General features: G+C 39.6%; 3 protein-coding genes across 3 annotated transcripts in view; 2 read left to right on the plus strand and 1 right to left on the minus strand.

The window, feature by feature from the left end:
* The window catches only part of LOC108149417 (angiotensin-converting enzyme), a 45,223-nt gene that overhangs the window by 5,261 nt on the left and 20,518 nt on the right, over positions 1 to 19,444 (minus strand). The gene's annotated exons all lie outside the window — the stretch shown is intronic.
* LOC108149419 (zinc finger protein 512B) lies at positions 3,553 to 6,550 on the plus strand. Its single transcript, XM_017276984.2, has 3 exons — positions 3,553 to 3,622; positions 3,910 to 3,948; positions 5,237 to 6,550. The coding sequence occupies exons 2-3, from the start codon at positions 3,937 to 3,939 to the stop codon at positions 6,086 to 6,088; spliced, it is 864 nt and encodes a 287-aa protein (XP_017132473.1). The 5' UTR covers positions 3,553 to 3,622; positions 3,910 to 3,936; the 3' UTR covers positions 6,089 to 6,550.
* On the plus strand, positions 16,987 to 19,217 carry LOC108149420 (MAGE-like protein 2). The gene is made up of 2 exons (XM_017276986.2): positions 16,987 to 17,092; positions 17,932 to 19,217. Exons 1-2 carry the CDS (start codon positions 17,081 to 17,083, stop codon positions 18,751 to 18,753), a joined length of 834 nt encoding a protein of 277 aa, XP_017132475.1. The 5' UTR covers positions 16,987 to 17,080; the 3' UTR covers positions 18,754 to 19,217.

The following is a 19,444-nucleotide window of genomic DNA, read 5'->3' on the forward strand; positions in this document are numbered from 1 at the left end:
CTTTAAGTGGTTTACAATATGAAAAGCTACAATTCGGACTTTAAACAAAACATCTTGAAATTTTTTATTTACAAATTATATTAAATTGTTTGTCTTTCTGAATTTTTTTTCGACCATTTAGCAGTTTGATAGATATTTTTACCAAGAGAATTATTATTTTGCAATACGGTTATGCATTTTCTCTGTTAGTCATCTTGTTGCAGGCAGCGTATTGAAATTTCCCAGACCGTTTTCCAGCTGGCATGTCATGTCGTTCAATTGCTTACAATTGTGTGAATAATCGCATGCCAGTCGACGTGAGTGAGTGAGTGAGGATTGCCACCCAACGCCAGCCGAGCTGTGGCCCTCATAAGCCCAATTATTATTTGGCTAATTTTGGGCCTCTTTGGCATACTCTGTGTATGGTACAAGTAGCCTAACCGAAACTCCAGAAACAGACCACAACAGCGTGCACAAGAGTCACAACAACCGAACATTAACACACTCCGAACAATTGGCCATAAATCAGCAGGGGGACACTGGGCTAACTGCAGTTATTGTTGTCGTTATAATCAATGAATTACGTCGCATCGGTTGACCACAATTTATGGCGACTTCGAACATGAGAATCCGCACGGCGAGTAAAAATGCAAACTGAACCCGAAGTCGAAGCCAATGCCGAAATGCAACTGCAGCAGCTTGCAGGTCGGGCAATGGGGGTCAAATCGCCCGGCTTTGATGTTGCAACCACATCCACAAACAACCTGCCACGCCTCTTTCTCTACACCCAAACCCTAGCCTCCCCCTCAATCGGAATATCTGGGGGATACGTCTGACAGAATTGTAACGTTCGTTGTTGTGGGCCAAACAGCTGCAAACTTGGCTCAGTTCCAAGTGGCCAAGCATAGAAAACCACACGAATTCAGCAGAAAGTAAAAGTATTTCAGGCAACAGGGGGAAATCCCTGAAAATACCAGGAAAAGCACTGGTTAAGGGCAAAATCAAAACAGCAGATCCAGTTTGCCAATTAACGCATTTGACTTCGTGTTGATTTTTAATTTTGTATAATCTGATAAAGCTAATGCTCGCACTAGAATATTTTATAGGAATATATATTCCTACGTTCTTTTTTCGAAAAGATTACATAAATATATGCAAATTTATTAATTTAAATGGAGTATATTGTAAATCAGGTCTGTCTGCCAATGACGTAGATTTAAATCAAAAAACGAAAGACATTTTTGGAAGCCAAAGATCTTTGTGATGTAAGAAAGGAGCTAAGAAATGTTAATTCTAAAAGAAAAATAATTAATTTACTTTGATTTTCTAATTTTATGCTTTAAAAAACTATGAGTTCTTTGAATAAATTAATAAGATTAAAAAAAGAAAAGAAGGTAGATTTTAGATATCAAGATATGTAAATTAAATTAAAAATTATTAGTAGAATATTTTAAATATGTTTTGGAGTTGCACTAATAGCGACAGCTGAAGTGTGATATATTCTTGATAGTTGTCAAACGGGTCAATAAGGAATAAACAATTAAAACTGTGCTTCCCAGATGCCGTGCCTCTGCAGAAAATAAACACGCTTTCAGACAAGCTTCATTTTATTGGTTCAGCCTTTAAAAGCTGAAAAGCTGAAATGTTGACAAAATGTTTTTTCGAATTGGGAAAGCTGCTTTTTATGCCGCTCGCTAAATGTTTGTTTTAGGTTGATTGCCTTTGTAGAATCTGAAGTAGACAATAGAAAATGCAAATATCTTTCTCGCCCGGCAAAAGGCAGACAATGGGATTAGTCAATCACGGTGCACGCATATCATTTGCCTGTCAGATGGTTAAAGCCGGAGTCCAACATCCAACAGGTTTCATTTTGCGCATTAACAAATAATTATGCTGGCAATTGCCAAATCACGGGCTCAGCCCGGCTGATATGTAATCTGATTTTGTGCAAATGCAGCGGCGAGGCAACTACTCCGACCCATAAAGGCCTTTCACTTTTGCGGCAGAGTGCAGATCTCACGCATGCCACCCGATCCACGATCACTGTTCCAGATGCCGATCCATTTGCAATCCCAGTCGGGGTTCCACACCGCAGAGTCTCCCGGCACTCACCATTCGGGTGGCCGAAAATCGAATACAAATATGAAACACAAGCCCTGAACCGCACCGTTATGCACCGCAGTTGCATCAGTTTTCACCACCCCCAATTGAAGACATCTTTTCCGTCATTCGCCATCAAAGAAGCCGAGAAATTCCAGCTACGCAGCTTCCGTTTTCACCACATCTGGGCAGGAAGTGCAAACTGGCAACCTGAGACATCTGAAGGTGCCCAGATAACCCAATAATGACATCAATTGAAATCAATACAACACATATTTTCTCCCTTGTGATATCTTTCTTTACCTTTCATGTTTCCTAGAAAATGCAAATCCAACATTTTCTTCGTTGAATTTTTATATTTTCTTTTTGTTTTGCTTAACACATATTTGGTTAGCTTATAAGAGCATTAATATTAAACGCAAACAATTTAACACGATACAGTTATTTTTAAATACATTCATAATATAAAGTCTTTATTTTTTTCTAAGAATATAACTCGATAATTATAATAAATTTAGGTGAATTGTAAATCGATTATTTGTTTAATTAAAACATAAATCGACACACTACGGTTAAATCCAGTTTTGTTATATTTATTTCAAAATAAAATTCCTTAGGCGTTTTAAAATTAATTTCACTCAAACAAAAATTATTGGGTTGCTTACTCTTTTGTTTATTGGGCCGCAAATTTCAAACGTTTTAATATAAGTTCTATAAATAAATGTCGCGATATATATTTTGATGAAGAAATGATTGCCCCTTTGCACATTTCCAGATTTATAGCTCTCTAATTTAATTTGCAATCCTGATTTATAAATATGAAATTAATAAGCTATTTTATTTTTGTTGCCTAATGGAATCAAAACAAAAGCTCAGAGAATTTGCATTAGGAGGAAACTATATTGATAATTTAAAAAATCAGGTTCGGACAAATCTTTTGACTTCTGAAACTTGCAAGTCAAAACATAACAATTTTGATGGACTTATGACCTTTTGCAGAGATATATTTTGGGAACAATATAGTATGCTAAGTCACCCGACGACTGCTTACCCAAATAACAAAAAATCTTAGTACGTTCTCTGGGACTTTCCCAAGATAAATTTCAATTCAAGCTTTCGTTAATTTATTTAATTTGCCTTTTTATGATACAAAAATATTTTATGAGCCACTTTCAAGACGGCGGCTAAAGTCACCAATACAGACAGAGCTGAGCAGCAAATGCTCGAGTATTGGTTGAGTGTCGATGTATTGGTGAGCGCTTCCGCTTGAAACTTTCCGAGCTGCACCAATACTATTGACTTGCCAACTAACATTGGCAAAAACCAAGCCGAGCTCAAAGCTTTCAAGAGAGCAATTTACCTGGCTTTTATTGGGAAAAGCTTTTGGAAACCGCTCGGCGACTTGGTTTGGCGGTGTTTTCAGTTTCGTTTTGACACAAAAACTCTTTGGGGGTATAAAAGCGCGCCACTGACCACAGACAGCATCCAGTCAAAGGTTTGGAATCGCTAGTGATTCTACGATCCTTCCACAGTCTATTTCGCTGTAAGTGAATCCAAATGCCAAGTTAAATTTTGTTTGTTTATAAAATACGTGTAAAACTCTATGTGAAAATTAAATTAAAGTTTAAGCAGTGTTTTGAAAAAGTTATACTGTGTCCAGACTTGTGCTTTAGTTTGACTTCCTAAAGAATGCTTCTTAAAAAATCTTTTTATTAGCTTAAGTTCTCCATTAATGCATTGTTAATTAAAATAATAATTGCAGTTTAAATTCAAAAAAATGATGATGTTTTTCGTATAAATAATTCAATTGTTTTCTTTGTTTATTTACAGCCTTGGCAAGTCCCAACAGACTCCACAATGAAAGTATTCGTAAGTACAATAGACATGTAGAAATTAATTTAAAGTAAGCCCATCAATCAGAATGCAAGAAATTCAATTTGATATGTAAATGGGTGCGAATGTGTGAATTAATGGGATTGGTAGCACATCTAAGTGTGGGAAATCTAGAAATCAAACAAAGAATTGCAATTGATTGCATTTAGAACAATCAAATCTTGAACTATTTTTTCATGTAGCAATGTAGCTGGGAATAATGTGAACTTTTTGCAATGCAAAAATAATAAAAGTAAGATATGGTTAACCTGGCCATCTTCAGTCACTTCCTTAAACAATACAATCCGTTCAATTGCATGAAACAAAGGTGAATTGCTCGCAAATGACCAACTTCAACTTGAACGACATGGCTAATAAGCGTCTATTAACTGAGCGATCATAATTGGAGTGCCAGCCACGTCTTGTACCGGGCCGCAATCAACTGGGTTCATGTGCTCAATTAAAGCCAACTCCAAATGCACTCGTCGCGTCCCGCACTGCGTATGCGTAACGTGACGCGGAAAGTAGGCGGCGGGCAGTGGAAGTGGAAGTGGGCGAAGTCTACTTTTAGGGCGTAACTCTGCACTGCATCACTTATTCGCGGCACGTACGAATTTCACTTGACCATTTGAATCGCAAAAGAGGGCGATGAGACAACCGACAACCGCTCAGCCGCGATTCGGGCGACATATCGCCTTCGCTTTCTAATGCGATTAGGTAACCGATCAAACTAGGCAATGGGTCATAAAAAGTCTGCCCGTCCGTTAGGTAATAGAGTTGCACATACTGTGGCAGAATGGGTTCAGAAATAATGGGGGGCTTTCAAAATAAAGAAAATGGGTAGTTAGTTAAACATTACAATGAGGTAATAAACCAAAAGATTCTTATGTTCTTATACTTATACTTTTAAAAGAGGAATGTCTCACATATTAAAATAAAAATCCAAACCAATACCATAAAATAAGAAGGTTTATTAAGGAAATATCAAATTAAATCAAGCCTTCGGGAAAAAATACATCTATTTAAAAAATTAAATAACCATTATTCTTACCAACTTAATTTTGGAAAAAAACCAACATAGTAGAAAATTAAACAATTGATACAATTTTATAAATTTATCAGAAATCGGACGAATTATTAGCGTATATAAACTCAAAATCTACACCGTTATTAAAAGAACTGATATAAGACAATGGGAAATATTACATTAATTAGATTGGGTTTTTGGGATGCCCTAGCCTATACCCACTCCTAATCAACCCCTTCATCCCCCGTTCCGTTGCAGATCTGCTTAGCCGCTCTGCTGGTGGCCTCGGCCTGTGCCAGCAAAACCGAGGGTGAGAAGGTGCCGCTGGAGAAGAAGCTGGACAAGCGCGGCCTGCTCGACCTGGGCTACGGCTACGGCCACGCTGGTCTGGACACCGGCTACCTGGGCCACGGCTCGATCTCCGGACACGGCAGCTACGGACACGGTGGCTATGGCCTGACCGGACACTCGGCCCCCGCCGCCATCGCTGTGGGTCACAGTGCTCCGGCGATCGCTGTCGGACATGCCGATGTCCACCACGTGCCAGCCCCCTATGTGATCAGCAAGCAGGCCGATGTGCACAAGACCATCACCATCACCAAGGGAATCCCGGTGCCCGTGCATGTTGACCGCCCCTATCCCGTGGTCCATGAGAAGCGTGTGCCCGTGGAGGTCAAGGTGCCCGTGCCACAGCCCTACGAGGTCATCCGCAAGGTGCCCGTGACGGTCAAGGAGTACGTGAAGGTGCCCGTGCCAGTGCCCCAGCCCTACGAGGTGATCCGCCATGAGAAGGTGCCCGTCCATGTGCCCGTCGACCGCCCAGTGCCCGTTGAGGTGCCCAGGCCCTACCCCGTGCCGGTGGCCAAGCCCTACCCCGTCTACGTGGAGAAGGCCGTCAATGTCCAGGTGCCCGTGCACGTGGACCGTCCCTATCCCGTCTACGTGAAGGTTCCCGTCGTCTCGCACTCCGTGGTGAAACACGCCCCCACCGTGGCCGTCAGCAGCTACCCGGTGATTGGACACAGCGGCTATGGACACAGTGCCATCGGACACAGCGCCATCGGACACGATGCCTCCGTGTACGCCGACCATCATGGCTACCACAAGTAAGAAGGACGGACGGACCGGAAGCGGAAGCGGGCGATTCCATTGGAGCGAGCGGACTACCTGGAAATGAGCCGAAGGATGTCTCTAGCAACATTTTCAATTCTCTACCAACTCCATCACCTCCTGCACCCATCCGAAACAAAAACCCTAAGCCCCGGGAAGTCGAACTTCCGCCCTGCCACTCTCCCCTGTAGCTGTTAAGAACCCAAGATGAACAACAAGCAATGCCTTTTGTAAATTATTTCCAATTCAGCCATCCAATGGAAGCCATTGTGCTGGGCTGAAATCGACAGGTTTAGGATAAATACCAGCTAACTGTTTGTAAATTTCACCACTTATGGACAGCTTAGCCGGCCATGTTTATCAGTGAAAGGTTTCGGCGCACAATGAATCGAATGGATAGCAACAGAAATATCTATGTGAAAATCTATTAAGGACAAATAAAAAATAAAATGTATAAAATAATCCCATTGCATTTGTCACTGGTTCGCTGCTGGAAATAGTTTATCATCGGCTTCTTTGTTATCGAATATCTTGTATATATATTTTGTAAATAAAGAGTATGTCGTTATTAAGCTGTGGTGTTTTTTAAACGGGTGGATTTTTGAAATAAAAATTATTTAGCACATAAATATGTTAAAGTTCAATTCTAAACACAACTATAATAACAACGGCTTAAAAAATAGGTATACATATATCCCAAAAAGAAAGTTGCAGTACTATATGTATCCAATGTTTTTTACCCAAATATTTAAATTTATTGTTGTTTAAGTTGTTGTTAAACCATTTCAAAGATATTTTCAATAAAAAAGAAGAGTTCCCAAAATAAATTCAAACTTTCCCAAGACCTTTCAATATAATATGAAAACTAAAACCATAACAATCTTATTTGCTAAAAAAAAAAAATACTTTCAAAATTCAAGGTGCTTAACAGGATACCAATAATTAATTTATAACAGTCAGAGGTTAATCCTTCATGCTTGTAATTAAGTGCCGCTTAAACTTTAATATATCAATAATACTTAGTCAAAATAAAAGGCCTTCCTGGTCTTTAATTCCGAAAATCCTCTCACCATGCCAGTCACCTGGGCTGACATGACCCAAATTGGCATTGCAATTGCATTCAGACGGAAGGAAATATCAAGTCGAGGATGCCACCAGCAGACGAGCTCATAGGCTAATCGATTACAGGCCAAGTCATGTAAAAAGTCGCGATCAGCTCTGATCAGATACATTTGCAGATGCAGATGCAGAGAAGACGTGAGCAAGGTCGTCGGAAAATGACGTGCACTTCTCCATTCCTATCCATTCCCAAGTCAACGTCAGTTGAGTTCATTTAAAAGTCGCTCGTAAATTTCGAGTAACATTTAGCCACATGCGTAGGACTGGCCGACGGACAAAAGAAGAGCAGACACTTGATATTTAATGTCGGTTTTCAGCTTTTTACGACAAGTGAACGAACTAAGCGGGGTTTTTCCTCATCAAATACCAAAATATCAACTTTCAAGCTGCAAAAACTTCTAAGCTTGGCATGTCTGCTTTTGATGAATTGAATCAATTAAGTTTAGGGCTACTTAGCATTTGTTTACTTCAAACAAGAATCCGGTTTGTCCATCTTACTTATTACCCAAACGAGGGCAATTAAAACAGTTTTTCTAAGCATGCTTACCATATATTAGAGATCAGCACATTTGTTTTCGGGATGATCCGTTTGTATTGTGTGTTTTAATGTGTAAGGCCAAAGCCCTGTGGATGACTTTGGTCTTCGATCCCAAGGACGCTGATCGCGCCAAAGACGGAACTGAAACAACTTTCTAATAAAAAGTCACCCGTTCTTGTTAATTTCTGACTTAATTTCCTTCGACTTCGATTTAGAAACAAAAGAGAGCCGATCCGTCTCTGGACAGAACCAGTTCCAGGCCAAAGAATTCATTTAGCTTTGGCCGAAGGTCGGCGACTTTGCGGACAGCATGAGCACACCATCCATTTGGGGGCGTGGCAGGTGCCCGTGCTGCACTTACATGCACTCGTAATTCTGTATTTTCAACCATAATTTGTTACGAATTATATTCCGCTCTTGACAATTGCCACTCGTAGGTGTTGTGCAAACGTGCATATTCCCATTCTTACACCCATATACCAACATTTGTTTCGTTCTTGACTTGGTTTGTGTTTCGGGTTATGCAACGCTTGCAATTACAAAGCGGATCTCTCTATCAAGCTTAATTGTCGCCGAGCTTACGGTCTAATTACTTCAAATTAGTTTGAACAAGAATTCCCCATAGTAATTAAATACAAAAATATATATTAATGGTTAATAATTACTTTGAATGCATAAAGATTGTATCAAAGGGTACTACAAAGTCATGGATTTCTCTTTAACTTAAGGGCCTTTGCTTCACGTGCATGGGTTCGCACTTTCAAAAGTTATAATAACGCATTAAACAAATTTTTTGCTATTGTATTCATAAATTTCTTGTCATTTACGGAATCGTCAACAATAAATCTTTTTTTCAATTACTTAATATTATCGTAAATAATTAATAAAATCAAAGTTAATTTTGAGCTCCACAAATGATTTTACCTGAATATGCATAAGTAACATCCGCGATATCAGCGAAGCTCATAACTGGCGCACTGTCAACACATAAATCATCAGTTTATGTATCCGCCCATAAACGAAAAAGAGATCCCACACACGCCGCATTGATTGGGTCCCAGACATCCGAAGGAATTGCCTGAGTTGCTGCATTTACGCAATGATAGCCATTCCGGCCGAGAGACAAGACAACAAATTGCGCCAACCACCAATGGTGGCCAATTAAAAGCATATTTCTTGCACCGATCGGTGGGAACGATTTGATGATGGGGGAGGTACGCATATTTGCTGAAGCTTAATTAATTGCCACAAAATGATGGAGACACAATCGCAACGGCGGACGACAAGAGATGGAAAGCTGAAACCGCATTTTCGCAATTCTCTGAGAAAAGGCCACCGAAAGACGTTCCACATGTTGCCAAATGCGAGACTTTTGCTCTAATGAACGACCATCCAGTCGGTTGCGTTTTGAAGGTCACCACCAACTTGTCCATCGCCAAAATCCAAGTCGAATGCGTCTGCAACGTCAAACAGTTGTCGACCGATTGCGAAATGAATTGGTTTAGTTTTAGTATTTGATTTTTTTTTCCTTTTTGCTAAAATGCCTGTCTGTTTGCCAGCAGTTTGCACAAAAAACCTGCACCAGTTTCTCGATCACAAAACTCAAAACCCCAAACCGAAACCAAAAACCGAAACTCACATTGCAAACAAACGTAATCGAAGTCGCCGGTGCGCAAGTCAAGTGAAGCGAATATCTGAGGCAATCTGGAAATCCCAGTGACTCCTATCCAATCCGAGCCCCCTCCAAAGACCCTCCCACAAGATCCCCCCTATATCGTATCGTATGTGTCTTCTGTTGCTTCTGCACAAATGCTTGCCGGTTGATTTGGACGGCCAACGGCAAACGAAATCATTTTTATAGCCACAATGCAGCTGACATGGTGCATGATCGCATTTTAGCTAAATGCTAAGACTGTTGACCCCAACGGCGATGAGTTGTAACTCAAGACAGTACATCAGAAAGCTACGAAAAACTATAAAAAAAATAGGCATGATTTATTCAGTAATTACATATTTTACTGCTTCTTCAAGTTTTATGTTTCAGTTTTGTAAGCTAACACCATGGCATTTCAGTTAAAGTTTCCATTTAATTTAATTAAAAAACCACCCTTATAACACAAAATAAAAAAAAATTTTTTTTTTTGTTTTTCTTCAATTTCGCCACATTATGTTGCCATTATGAAAATCACCATAATTTATAGCAAGGTGTTATTTTTAAATATAGAAACGACATCACTAAACAAAAAGAGTCGTTGTCTACAATTTTTTCGTAATAAAAAGTTACTTTTAATCTAATGGATCGACTACCTAATTTTATCTATATATTATATATGTTTTATCAAATTCAAAAAATGCCATCTTTTCCATCTATGCTGCAGCCATAAAAAACATTTCTTGTTTTCGATTTTTTCTAGATTTAGCCAATTAAAATAGTATTATGGCTGTCATAGTAAGCAATTAAACACTTTAACTTATAGCAATAAGTTATTTTTTAATAAAGAAACGACAAAACTAAACAAAAAGTTTCGTTGTCTACATACATTTTTGTCAAAAAAAAAGTTACTTTTAAATTAAAGTGTCAAACTCCATAAATGCTATCCTTTCCATTTATGCGGAGCTCCAGATTATATCTTGACAGCGAGTTATGACTTCTTGGACTCCTTGACTTCTGCTTAACTACCTGACCGTACCCATCTCCGCCCCATCTAATACATTCAAATTGCAAACAATTAAGCGCACAGTTGCTACCGCATCGCATTCAATCCGATTATGTAATTCCTCTTTTGAATTATGGCCGTAAATTGTGGTCTGGTCTGGCCTAGTCTCTCGAACACGGGTGTGTTTTTTCCCGCACGAAAACTGCGCGAATCCTTTCACCTGCGTCCAGCAAACGAAACAAAAGACTCAGGCAACGAACTGGATTCCCGCGCGATTTATCCCCATTCAACTGGCATTTCCGTATTGAAAGTGTTTCTCTGGGCCTGTGGACACTCCTTCAAGTTCTCTATCTATCTTTGGTGAACTGTGTCAAACGTTGGCCAACAAAGTTGGGCCAACGCCTTTATAAGGGCATGGCAGACCCAAATTGAATAGGAAAATCTCTTGGAAAATCTCTTGGAAAACATCTTTCCCAAAAGCCAAAGAAATCAAACAGCCCCAGCGGCAGATTCCCAAATCTGGCTGCAGCGGTGACTGCAGGAGTCCAAGTCCAGCAAGCCAACTACCATGCTGCGACTTGCTGCAGCTGCTCGAAAAAGCGATACTTTGGATAAGTTGCATAATTTTTGTTTTTGCATTTAGGCAATGTTGTTGTTGTTGTTGCTGCTGCTGCTGTGGCGGCTTTTGGAGTCACCCAGTTAGTGTGTCACTGTGACATTTGCAGCAAACTGGCTCCGTTTTCTGTCCATTCATTGTCTTCTGTGGGATAGCTGCTGTTGATATTAGTAATTTTTTATTTCACAAAGTCGACTCGAGTCATGACATGTTGTTGCACTCGAATCATATGGCTAATTTTTCATTGATCCATGTGGGCGTGACAGGAGTGTACTTGACTAAATGTCAATCGAGCAATTGAAGCTGTCTGTTAGTTTGGTTTAGTTAGGCAAATTAAGTTTAAAAGAAACAATAGTCTTATTAAGTAGAATTTTTATATTTGATGTTTAACCAGTTAACAATTATTTGATACAATTACATGTAGACCTTTAGAATTTTCATTTACATTGTTAAGCAGAATGGTTTTTACCATTTTAGAAATATAAATATAACATATTCATTTTTTTATTTGATTAATAATTTTAAAGACATTTCAGTTGAGTTTTGGATGTTGACAAATATATGTGGCTTGGGAATTACTTTGCTTGCTTCATAATACTCTAAATTTACATCTCTGCACAGGGTGTTACACACACTCTCACACTCTGCAGTCTTACATAAAAAGCAAAAGCAAAAGTCGAGCAAACGACATAATTCCCAGGCCAGCAAAACTATTGTCTTTCGTTCTGTTTTTCTGATCTTATTGTTTGTAAACTTTTTTGCACTAATTGCTGCTGAGTTTTCGTACGAATGAACAATAGACAGAGTTCAAAATGATTTATTTATTTTTATTGCCAAACACGAGTTCGTTTCAAACATGGAACCAAGAATGCCGATTAAGTCGGCAGGCAATAAAAAAAATGACCACAAGAATGGCTTTCAAGACGTCTAAAAACGTTGTCAGGATCTAAGATAAATTAATTTCCATATTCCCAATTAACTTAAAATGGTAGAGTCGGAACATAACTAGAAAGAGCACTTAAAATTTGAATAAAAATTCTTTACCTCTTCAATATTAAATACCTGTATTTGCTATCTAGATTTCTAATTATTTTAATTAGGCACTCACGACGAAGCTCAACTAATATCTTATTTGCATTATTTACGATTTTTGGGCAGCCAAACTGGCTGCTGTAGGTGTTTGTGTGGGCGTTGCAGTGGGCGTGCCAGCCAGTTCTTCACTGGATTCAGCCGCCAAGATCGCTGGGTTACTCAGGTTCTCTTTTTTTGGGGGGTACAGAGTCTGGTTCCGTGTGCACTTCGTGTTCGGCGGCGATCGAAGGCGGTGCTGCGGAATTATTGTCTTGGTCTCGTAATTCAAGGTTCAAAGCGGGGCCGGGCCCCTAACCGCATTTGACCAATTACATGGAAAATGTCAAACCAAGAGAGTCGTTTTGGCCATTTTTTGCTCTGCTGGCCATTGTTAAGCTAACTCCGAACTGGAGTTTTCCCAAAAATATTACAGCCCAGGGAGATTTAAGTGCGAACTGCCTGTCAAAGGTCATTATTGTTGTTTATTTCGAGGGTGTTGAGGTCAAAGCAGTGGCGAAAAATAGTGTCCATCAACAAGCGAATCAAAAATTTGTTTTCGCCTCTCTTGTGACCTTTTTGCGGGCAATTATCAGACGAAAAAAGAAGCAGCAAAAATTACTCCATGTAAACTGTTTTTTTTTTTTTTTTTTTGGTTTGGTTTTCTAGACAATTTTCTTTGCTAACCAAACGTGCAGACCAAAGATAAACAAAAACGAAACAAAATTAAATGTCGAAGGTTTTGCACGATTGTCTTCGACCCGAAGTCGGTACAAGTTTCTGTTTTTCTGGCCATTTCAATTGACAAATGTTATTTGCCCGAGCACAAGCCCCAAGTCGAACTCGGCTCAACCTCAAGCTGAGATCCAAAAGACCTTAGCTCCAGCACGAAACCGTTTATGGTTGTCCAAAGAAAATCTTTTGCCACTTCATTCGCATTCCAATTTCAATTTCCAAAATTTGGGTCAAATTATGTCGCTCGGCGTCTCTTTAATTATGATAAATTTCTGGTTGATCTACGGCCGAAAAAAGACCCTGACTGAATGTTGTGAACAGTTAAAAAAGAGTGCTCAATTAAATAAAGCACTTACTTTTTCAGTGCTTGGTAGCATTACCTTCGCCGTTTCCTTTCGGAACTGTTGATTATGATAAATTAACCAGTTTCTACTCTGATGATGAGCAGGGCGAAATAGAAGTGGATGATAATATGTTTTGATTGGTGGCAGCTTCCTTATGCTAATCAACTTTGTCACATTGATTTGAAGAACTCAGCAACCATTCACTACTACATTATATGAAATCCGTTTAAATTTACTTTCGGAGAATCCACTTTAGACAATTTAGAAATCAACTCGAATGCCATTAAGCCGCAATTAGTTGGCTGCAGCACAAAAAGTGGTTCCACACTTTTGATTGGCCAAAAAAGCAAAGCAAACTTAATCAGTTTGGGGCATATATGCACGGATCAGACATCGAAACATGTTCGGCATTCGATTGACAAATGCGTGGCATCTCAAAACTGGAGCAAACGCAATGAGAGAATGCTCGTAGATGCAAAAAGTTGCCAACAAATGGCAAATGACAAATATTAAGCAGTGTTCACTAAATCGAACGAGCTTGAATGAAATCCATGAGTGCTTCTGCCCTATAACAAATGACAGTCTGTTGTGTTCGGCTTGTTAATTACCATCTATATACAATGTTTTATTCCTTTTAGCAAACTTCTTGTTTGCGGGGTTTTTGCCTTTGGCTGCCGAAAGCCGATTAAAGCTTGCGAAAAAGCGGTTAAACAAATTTGAATAGCTTTATTTTGTTACTTTGTATATGGCATAATTAATGGCCTGCTAGCACGAAAGGTGTTTGCTGTCTTAGATCTAAATCATTTTTAATGGCACAATTGGCTGGCTGAGAAGAACATTACTGGGCAGCATCACCGACTAAGAGTATATAAACAAATCTGTTCCTAACATGTTTATTTCGTTTGGTTATATAATTTTTACTCTTCAACAAAAAACCCCCAAAATATCCATAAATTTCGGACGTGATTCCTCTAAAACAAGGGTTATAACAGAGAAAGACAAGTTTATTGATTATATTGATGGGTGTAAATACTGTACCACCTTTATTCAAATTATTTAAAAAGTTAATGTAAGAAAACCAGTTCCCAATAGGAATATTAACGACATATTAAAACAAACAAATTTATAATTCAGAAGATTTTCATGAATTTTTTATCAACAGATCTATCGCTAATAATTTTGTTAAGAGCATCTAAGCATCAAAGTGCTCGCTTTAGTTTTAAACATTTCTTTTTGATTATAAGCCGAGCTTTGACGTCACTTTCGCATTAATTAATTATATTGGCTAGACTGCCAGCCAGTGAACGCGAAATGTCAAACAACAAATTAACTAATAAAAGACCCTCCTCTTTAACAGACTCCGATATAATCAAATGCAAACGACTTCTAGATCTGTGAACTGAAAATAGCATTATTTGAATATATGAACAGAAATTGAATATTCAAATATTGATTTTTTATTTCTCAGAGTTATCATATGGTTCTTGTAAAAATTGGCTACTTTCTAATTTATTAATTTTCGTCTGATTTTAGAGATCATTTAAGAAATGGTTTTGGGTAATTAAAAATTTATGACTTAAATAAATATAAAAAATTAATTTAAGAAGAAATAAATAGTTCTTAATGTTAATTAAATGTAAACGAAAACCTCTAATTATTGCGTTATTTGTGTTTTTTCATAGTGGTGAAACAGACACAAAAAGTAAATGACATAATAACTTTTTAAGACTCTAAATATTTTTATTTTTTTTTATAAATTATAAGGGTTTTCTTGACCTAAAGGAAAGGAAACAAATTAAAATAAAAAATAATAAGCTCATAAAACCCGAGTACCCGAGCGCTAGTTTCTATTGAAATAAAAAACAACTCTTTGAGTTAAGATCTTCGATCTATCTCTGTCCGTTTATTCAAATGTTGGCGAATCAACAACAAAATGAAAGTGATCTAGAAAAACCATAAAAACCGAGCGATGAATAAGAAACCGCACCGATCAAAACACGATGGATAAACTTGAACTTGAGCTCGGGGGCCTGGGCTCTTTTGTTAGCCGTTGAATTCGTGTTTGGTTTGCATATTTTTGTTGAGCCGCTTAAGTCATCCGCTCGGCTGCAGTGCGGAGATTCTGCGGCTCTGTCTATGGAATAGCCTCCCATTAGTCAACGAGCTGGCCACAAAAGAAGCTTCAGCACATGGGCAAGGCCTTATCACCGCCACCACCGCCACCACCCAGAGCTCCCAAAAGCCATGAAAGTAGTTCAACATTGACTCAGACTTTGCCACCGATTGTGATGCTGATGATCGTGATGATCGCGATGATCATGGTGATCATGGTGATGATGTCTGGCGACCTTCGCCTTCAACTGCACATTACAAAGCCTAATACGGTCGGCTGCCATTATGTCCGGGCATAATGCCCACAATTAATTTAATGCACATAAATCCAACATGATTTGGCCGGCATTTGTTCTCCTTTGTGCGCGTTTGCGGTCCACTCATTGTTCACACGTTCCATTTACATGGCCATTGGCGAGTATTTCCTCTGCAGCATTAAAATGTCAAATTACCCACACCGCCGCAGCATTCAATCAATGCACCTATATCAAGGCTTGAGCTGAACGACTGAGCCTGGACAAAAAGCAACAGAAAAGCGAAGCAAACAAGAATACTGAGCACCAAACACAAATCAGAGATCAAAAGTTCAGTCACGAAGCCACACAGAATCAAGCAGACTCTGCGGCGCATGTTTTTTTTTACACCCGAGCAATTTAAATTGAATATGCAACTGCAACTGCAGTTGCAATCTGAAATTTTTGGGAAATGTGTGGCTAATGTGAATTTGACTTATGGCTGTGGAACATTTTGGCCATTGCGCCTAATTTGATTATGTGACTGAAGTGCTCGCGGTCAGTTATTTATACCCCATGGCTTTGAAAATCTGAATAAAACTAACGAAAGTGAGATTTTCGCATTGCCATAGGTCACTTAAAAAAAATTTTTTTACAAATATTTTATTTAGTTTCGAAGGTGTAATTATTTGATAATTTTGATTATTTTTGTGCCAAATTTTGTCGTAAGCTCTATGTGTAAATATTTGTCAGCCCTTTTTAGTTGTTAAGCTACGTTTTTCTTTGAATGATTTAGTTGTGAAAGCTGTTTAAATGTGAAACATTTTTGTATTTAATTATTGTAAAAAAAAATAATGTTTATCTCAACAATTTTAAACCAAACAAAACACTTTTTATTAAATGTGTGTTTATAATTGTTTACATGTAAATATTTATATCTGGTCTAACCAAAATAATTGTCTTGGGGAACTCCAGAATATTAATTAGATTGAATAACCTGGCAAAGTAAATGTAAATATATGGTTTACATATTTAACAATTCCACACACAGAAAATTCTGCAAACTTAGCGAGCTTTTTTAGGTTTATTAAATTAAATTAATTTCTTAAGGCTTTAAACACAAGCTCCTTTCCACTGCGCTGTGGCCCAAGTACTTAGTATCTGAAGCGATTGTATCCCAAAGATTGCTATAGTTGGGGCTGAACAACTCACAGATACGCACGCACACAGGCGCAGATCACACGAACGACACGGACGCTGTCCGTGTGAGGCACCCTCGCGAAAAGCTCGCCTGGTGACGCATTTCCTTTGGGCCTCACACGGCTCACACGGATTGTTGGCCAAGAGAGAGAAGCTAATTCAGGCTAACAGAGAGAGCGAGCTTTTTGGCTGCTGCGATCTAGATGCGCCGCGACTGCGCAGCCGCGGCTGAAGACAATCCCGCCACAGCATCGGCCATATAAAAGCTCGCTGCGTCTGTGCGAAATTATTCAGTTAACTGTTGCGGGTTGGTTGAGACATACAAGCCCATCTTGATCGCAAAGTGTTGAGGAGCTAAACCTAGTGCAAAATGAAATCCATGGTATGTCCGGTCTGAGCTCAGTGTTCTCCTTCAAAGTGTTACTTAGAATAATTGTGCTTCAAGAACTCGATTTCAGTTAAAGTGGTTAAAAAAATAATATTTATGGTGTGGCAATTAAAAGAAATATATAAAAAAAATTTGTTGTTTGATTTAAGCAGTTATGTTCCAACTCAAAGAATAAATGGATATTCTAAGCTGTCACTTAATATATTGCATTTTAGTGTCAGGTCTTCTTAGTTTCCATTTTTTAAATAGTTGAAAAAGTTATATTCAGATAAATAATATTTAAAGCAATAAAAAACTATTTAGGTTACAAGTTTTTTTTGGTAAATTTTTGATTTAAAAAAAAATAGTTCTTAGAATCTGTAATTAAAAAAAAAGTCAAAAACTATAATCAAAAAAACCTAGTTTCTGTTACGTAAAAAATGTTTTAAAATCAATTAAACAGAATTTTTAAGGACCAAAAAGTTATAAACTATTTAACTGTATTTTTAGGAAAAAAATCATTTCAAATATATACCTATAAGAAACTGAAAAATGTACAAAACTCGACATTTCGTTTTGGCCACCTTTGCTGATTTGAAATTTACCTAAAGCATTGCGAAAACTTCAATCCACATTAAGTATACGCCGCATGCCCAATATGTAAGGCGGCCTAGGCCGCAATTGAACTTGGCTGATTGCCCAGCCAACTTTCCACCCATTGCATAATTGTCATATTCCAAATTATGGAGTGACCGGGCAGGCGGAGGCGGAAGCGTGTGCAGTTGCATAACGTGGTCAACCCCATTTGGGCTTCAATCGAATTTAACATATCATTTTCGTTTGTGCAATTGCAGCTCATTTTCGGCCTTGTGGCGATGTGCGTGCTGGTTGCCAGCGCCAGCGAGGAGGCACCCAAGAAGCCCGTGGAGGCGGCCGAGCCCGCTGAGAAGAAACAGGAGAAGCGCGGCATTGGCCACGGCCTGGGCTACGGCTACGGACCGTCGGCGGGAGGCGGCGCCATCCTGGGATCGGGAATTGGAATCGGAGTGGCCCCCGCCGTCGCCGAGCTGCCCACCCAGGTGCACACCAACACCGTGGTGAGGACCGTGCAGGTGCCCTACCAGGTGGAGCGTCACGTGCCCTACCCCGTGGAGAAGACCGTCACCTATCCCGTGAAGGTGCCCGTGCCACAGCCCTACCCCGTGGAGAAGATCGTCCATGTGCCCGTGAAGGAGATCGTTAAGGTGCCCGTCGAGGTGCCCCAGCCCTACCCCGTGGAGAAGGTGATCCGTGTGCCCGTCAAGATCCCCGTTGATCGTCCCTACACCGTGCACGTGGACAAGCCCTATCCCGTGCCCGTGGAGAAGCCCGTGCCATACACCGTTGAGAAGCGCGTCATCCACAAGGTGCCCGTGCACGTGGAGCGCCCGGTGCCCTACAAGGTGGCCGTGCCCGTGCCCGTCCATGTGGAGAGCCATGTGAAGCCCGCAGTGGCCGTCACCCACACCGTGGCCGCCGCTCCGGCCTACGTTAGCCACGGCATCTCCGGACACGGCATCTCCGGCTACTCCGGACATGGTCTCTCCGGCCATGGCATCTCCTCGTACGGCGTCTCTGGCCACGGAATCTCCTCCTACGGCAGCTCCGGCCACGGTGGCTACCTGCACAAAAAGTAGATCAATTGATGCACTGCTGTCGAGGGCCAACTGAGAAGTGAAATCGGGTGAAGGCGAGCCAAACAACAACACAAGTCGAAAGTATCCAAAAATGAGAAACGAAAACATTAAGATTCGAGCACCCCCAATCACCCTCTTTACCACGCCCAGCAACCGCCCACGTACGACTTACAAATTTAGTTTTAGTTTGTGATACCAACCGAAATTCTAGGCGGAATCCCGAAGCAGGAGAAAATCACGCGTCTGACGCAATCCCATCTAGAATGCTTGCCAAAAACCCATCTCTGGGGGCGTTTAGAAAGTGCCTGTCTCCTGGCTTCCGATTCCACCGCGTGTACAGTGCTTTTGTAGACAATCACTGAGAAATAACTGCTGACGAGTTGCTCCTTCGACTTTTTCATGTCAATTTCTTTTCTATGAAATGTTTGTACATATTTAAATAATATAAATAAAACGAAAATTAAAAAAAATGCCAGTTTCATTCTACAATTAAGGAAATTCAAAAAATTCTGAATGATTTATTCACTCATGTATGATTTAAAAAGCTGAATTGCAGAATTATCAACCATGATCTGCGAACATAAATGGAAAGCACTTTCCCACTATTTTAGCTAAGTATGTAAATACTATTCGTGCATTTTTTCCAACAAATTCACAGATTAGCATATATTTAAAGGAATCTTTATGACAT

The sequence above is a fragment of the Drosophila elegans genome, unplaced genomic scaffold (genome assembly GCF_018152505.1).
Source record: "Drosophila elegans isolate 14027-0461.03 unplaced genomic scaffold, ASM1815250v1 contig_814, whole genome shotgun sequence".
Classification (NCBI taxonomy): Eukaryota; Metazoa; Arthropoda; class Insecta; order Diptera; family Drosophilidae; genus Drosophila; species Drosophila elegans.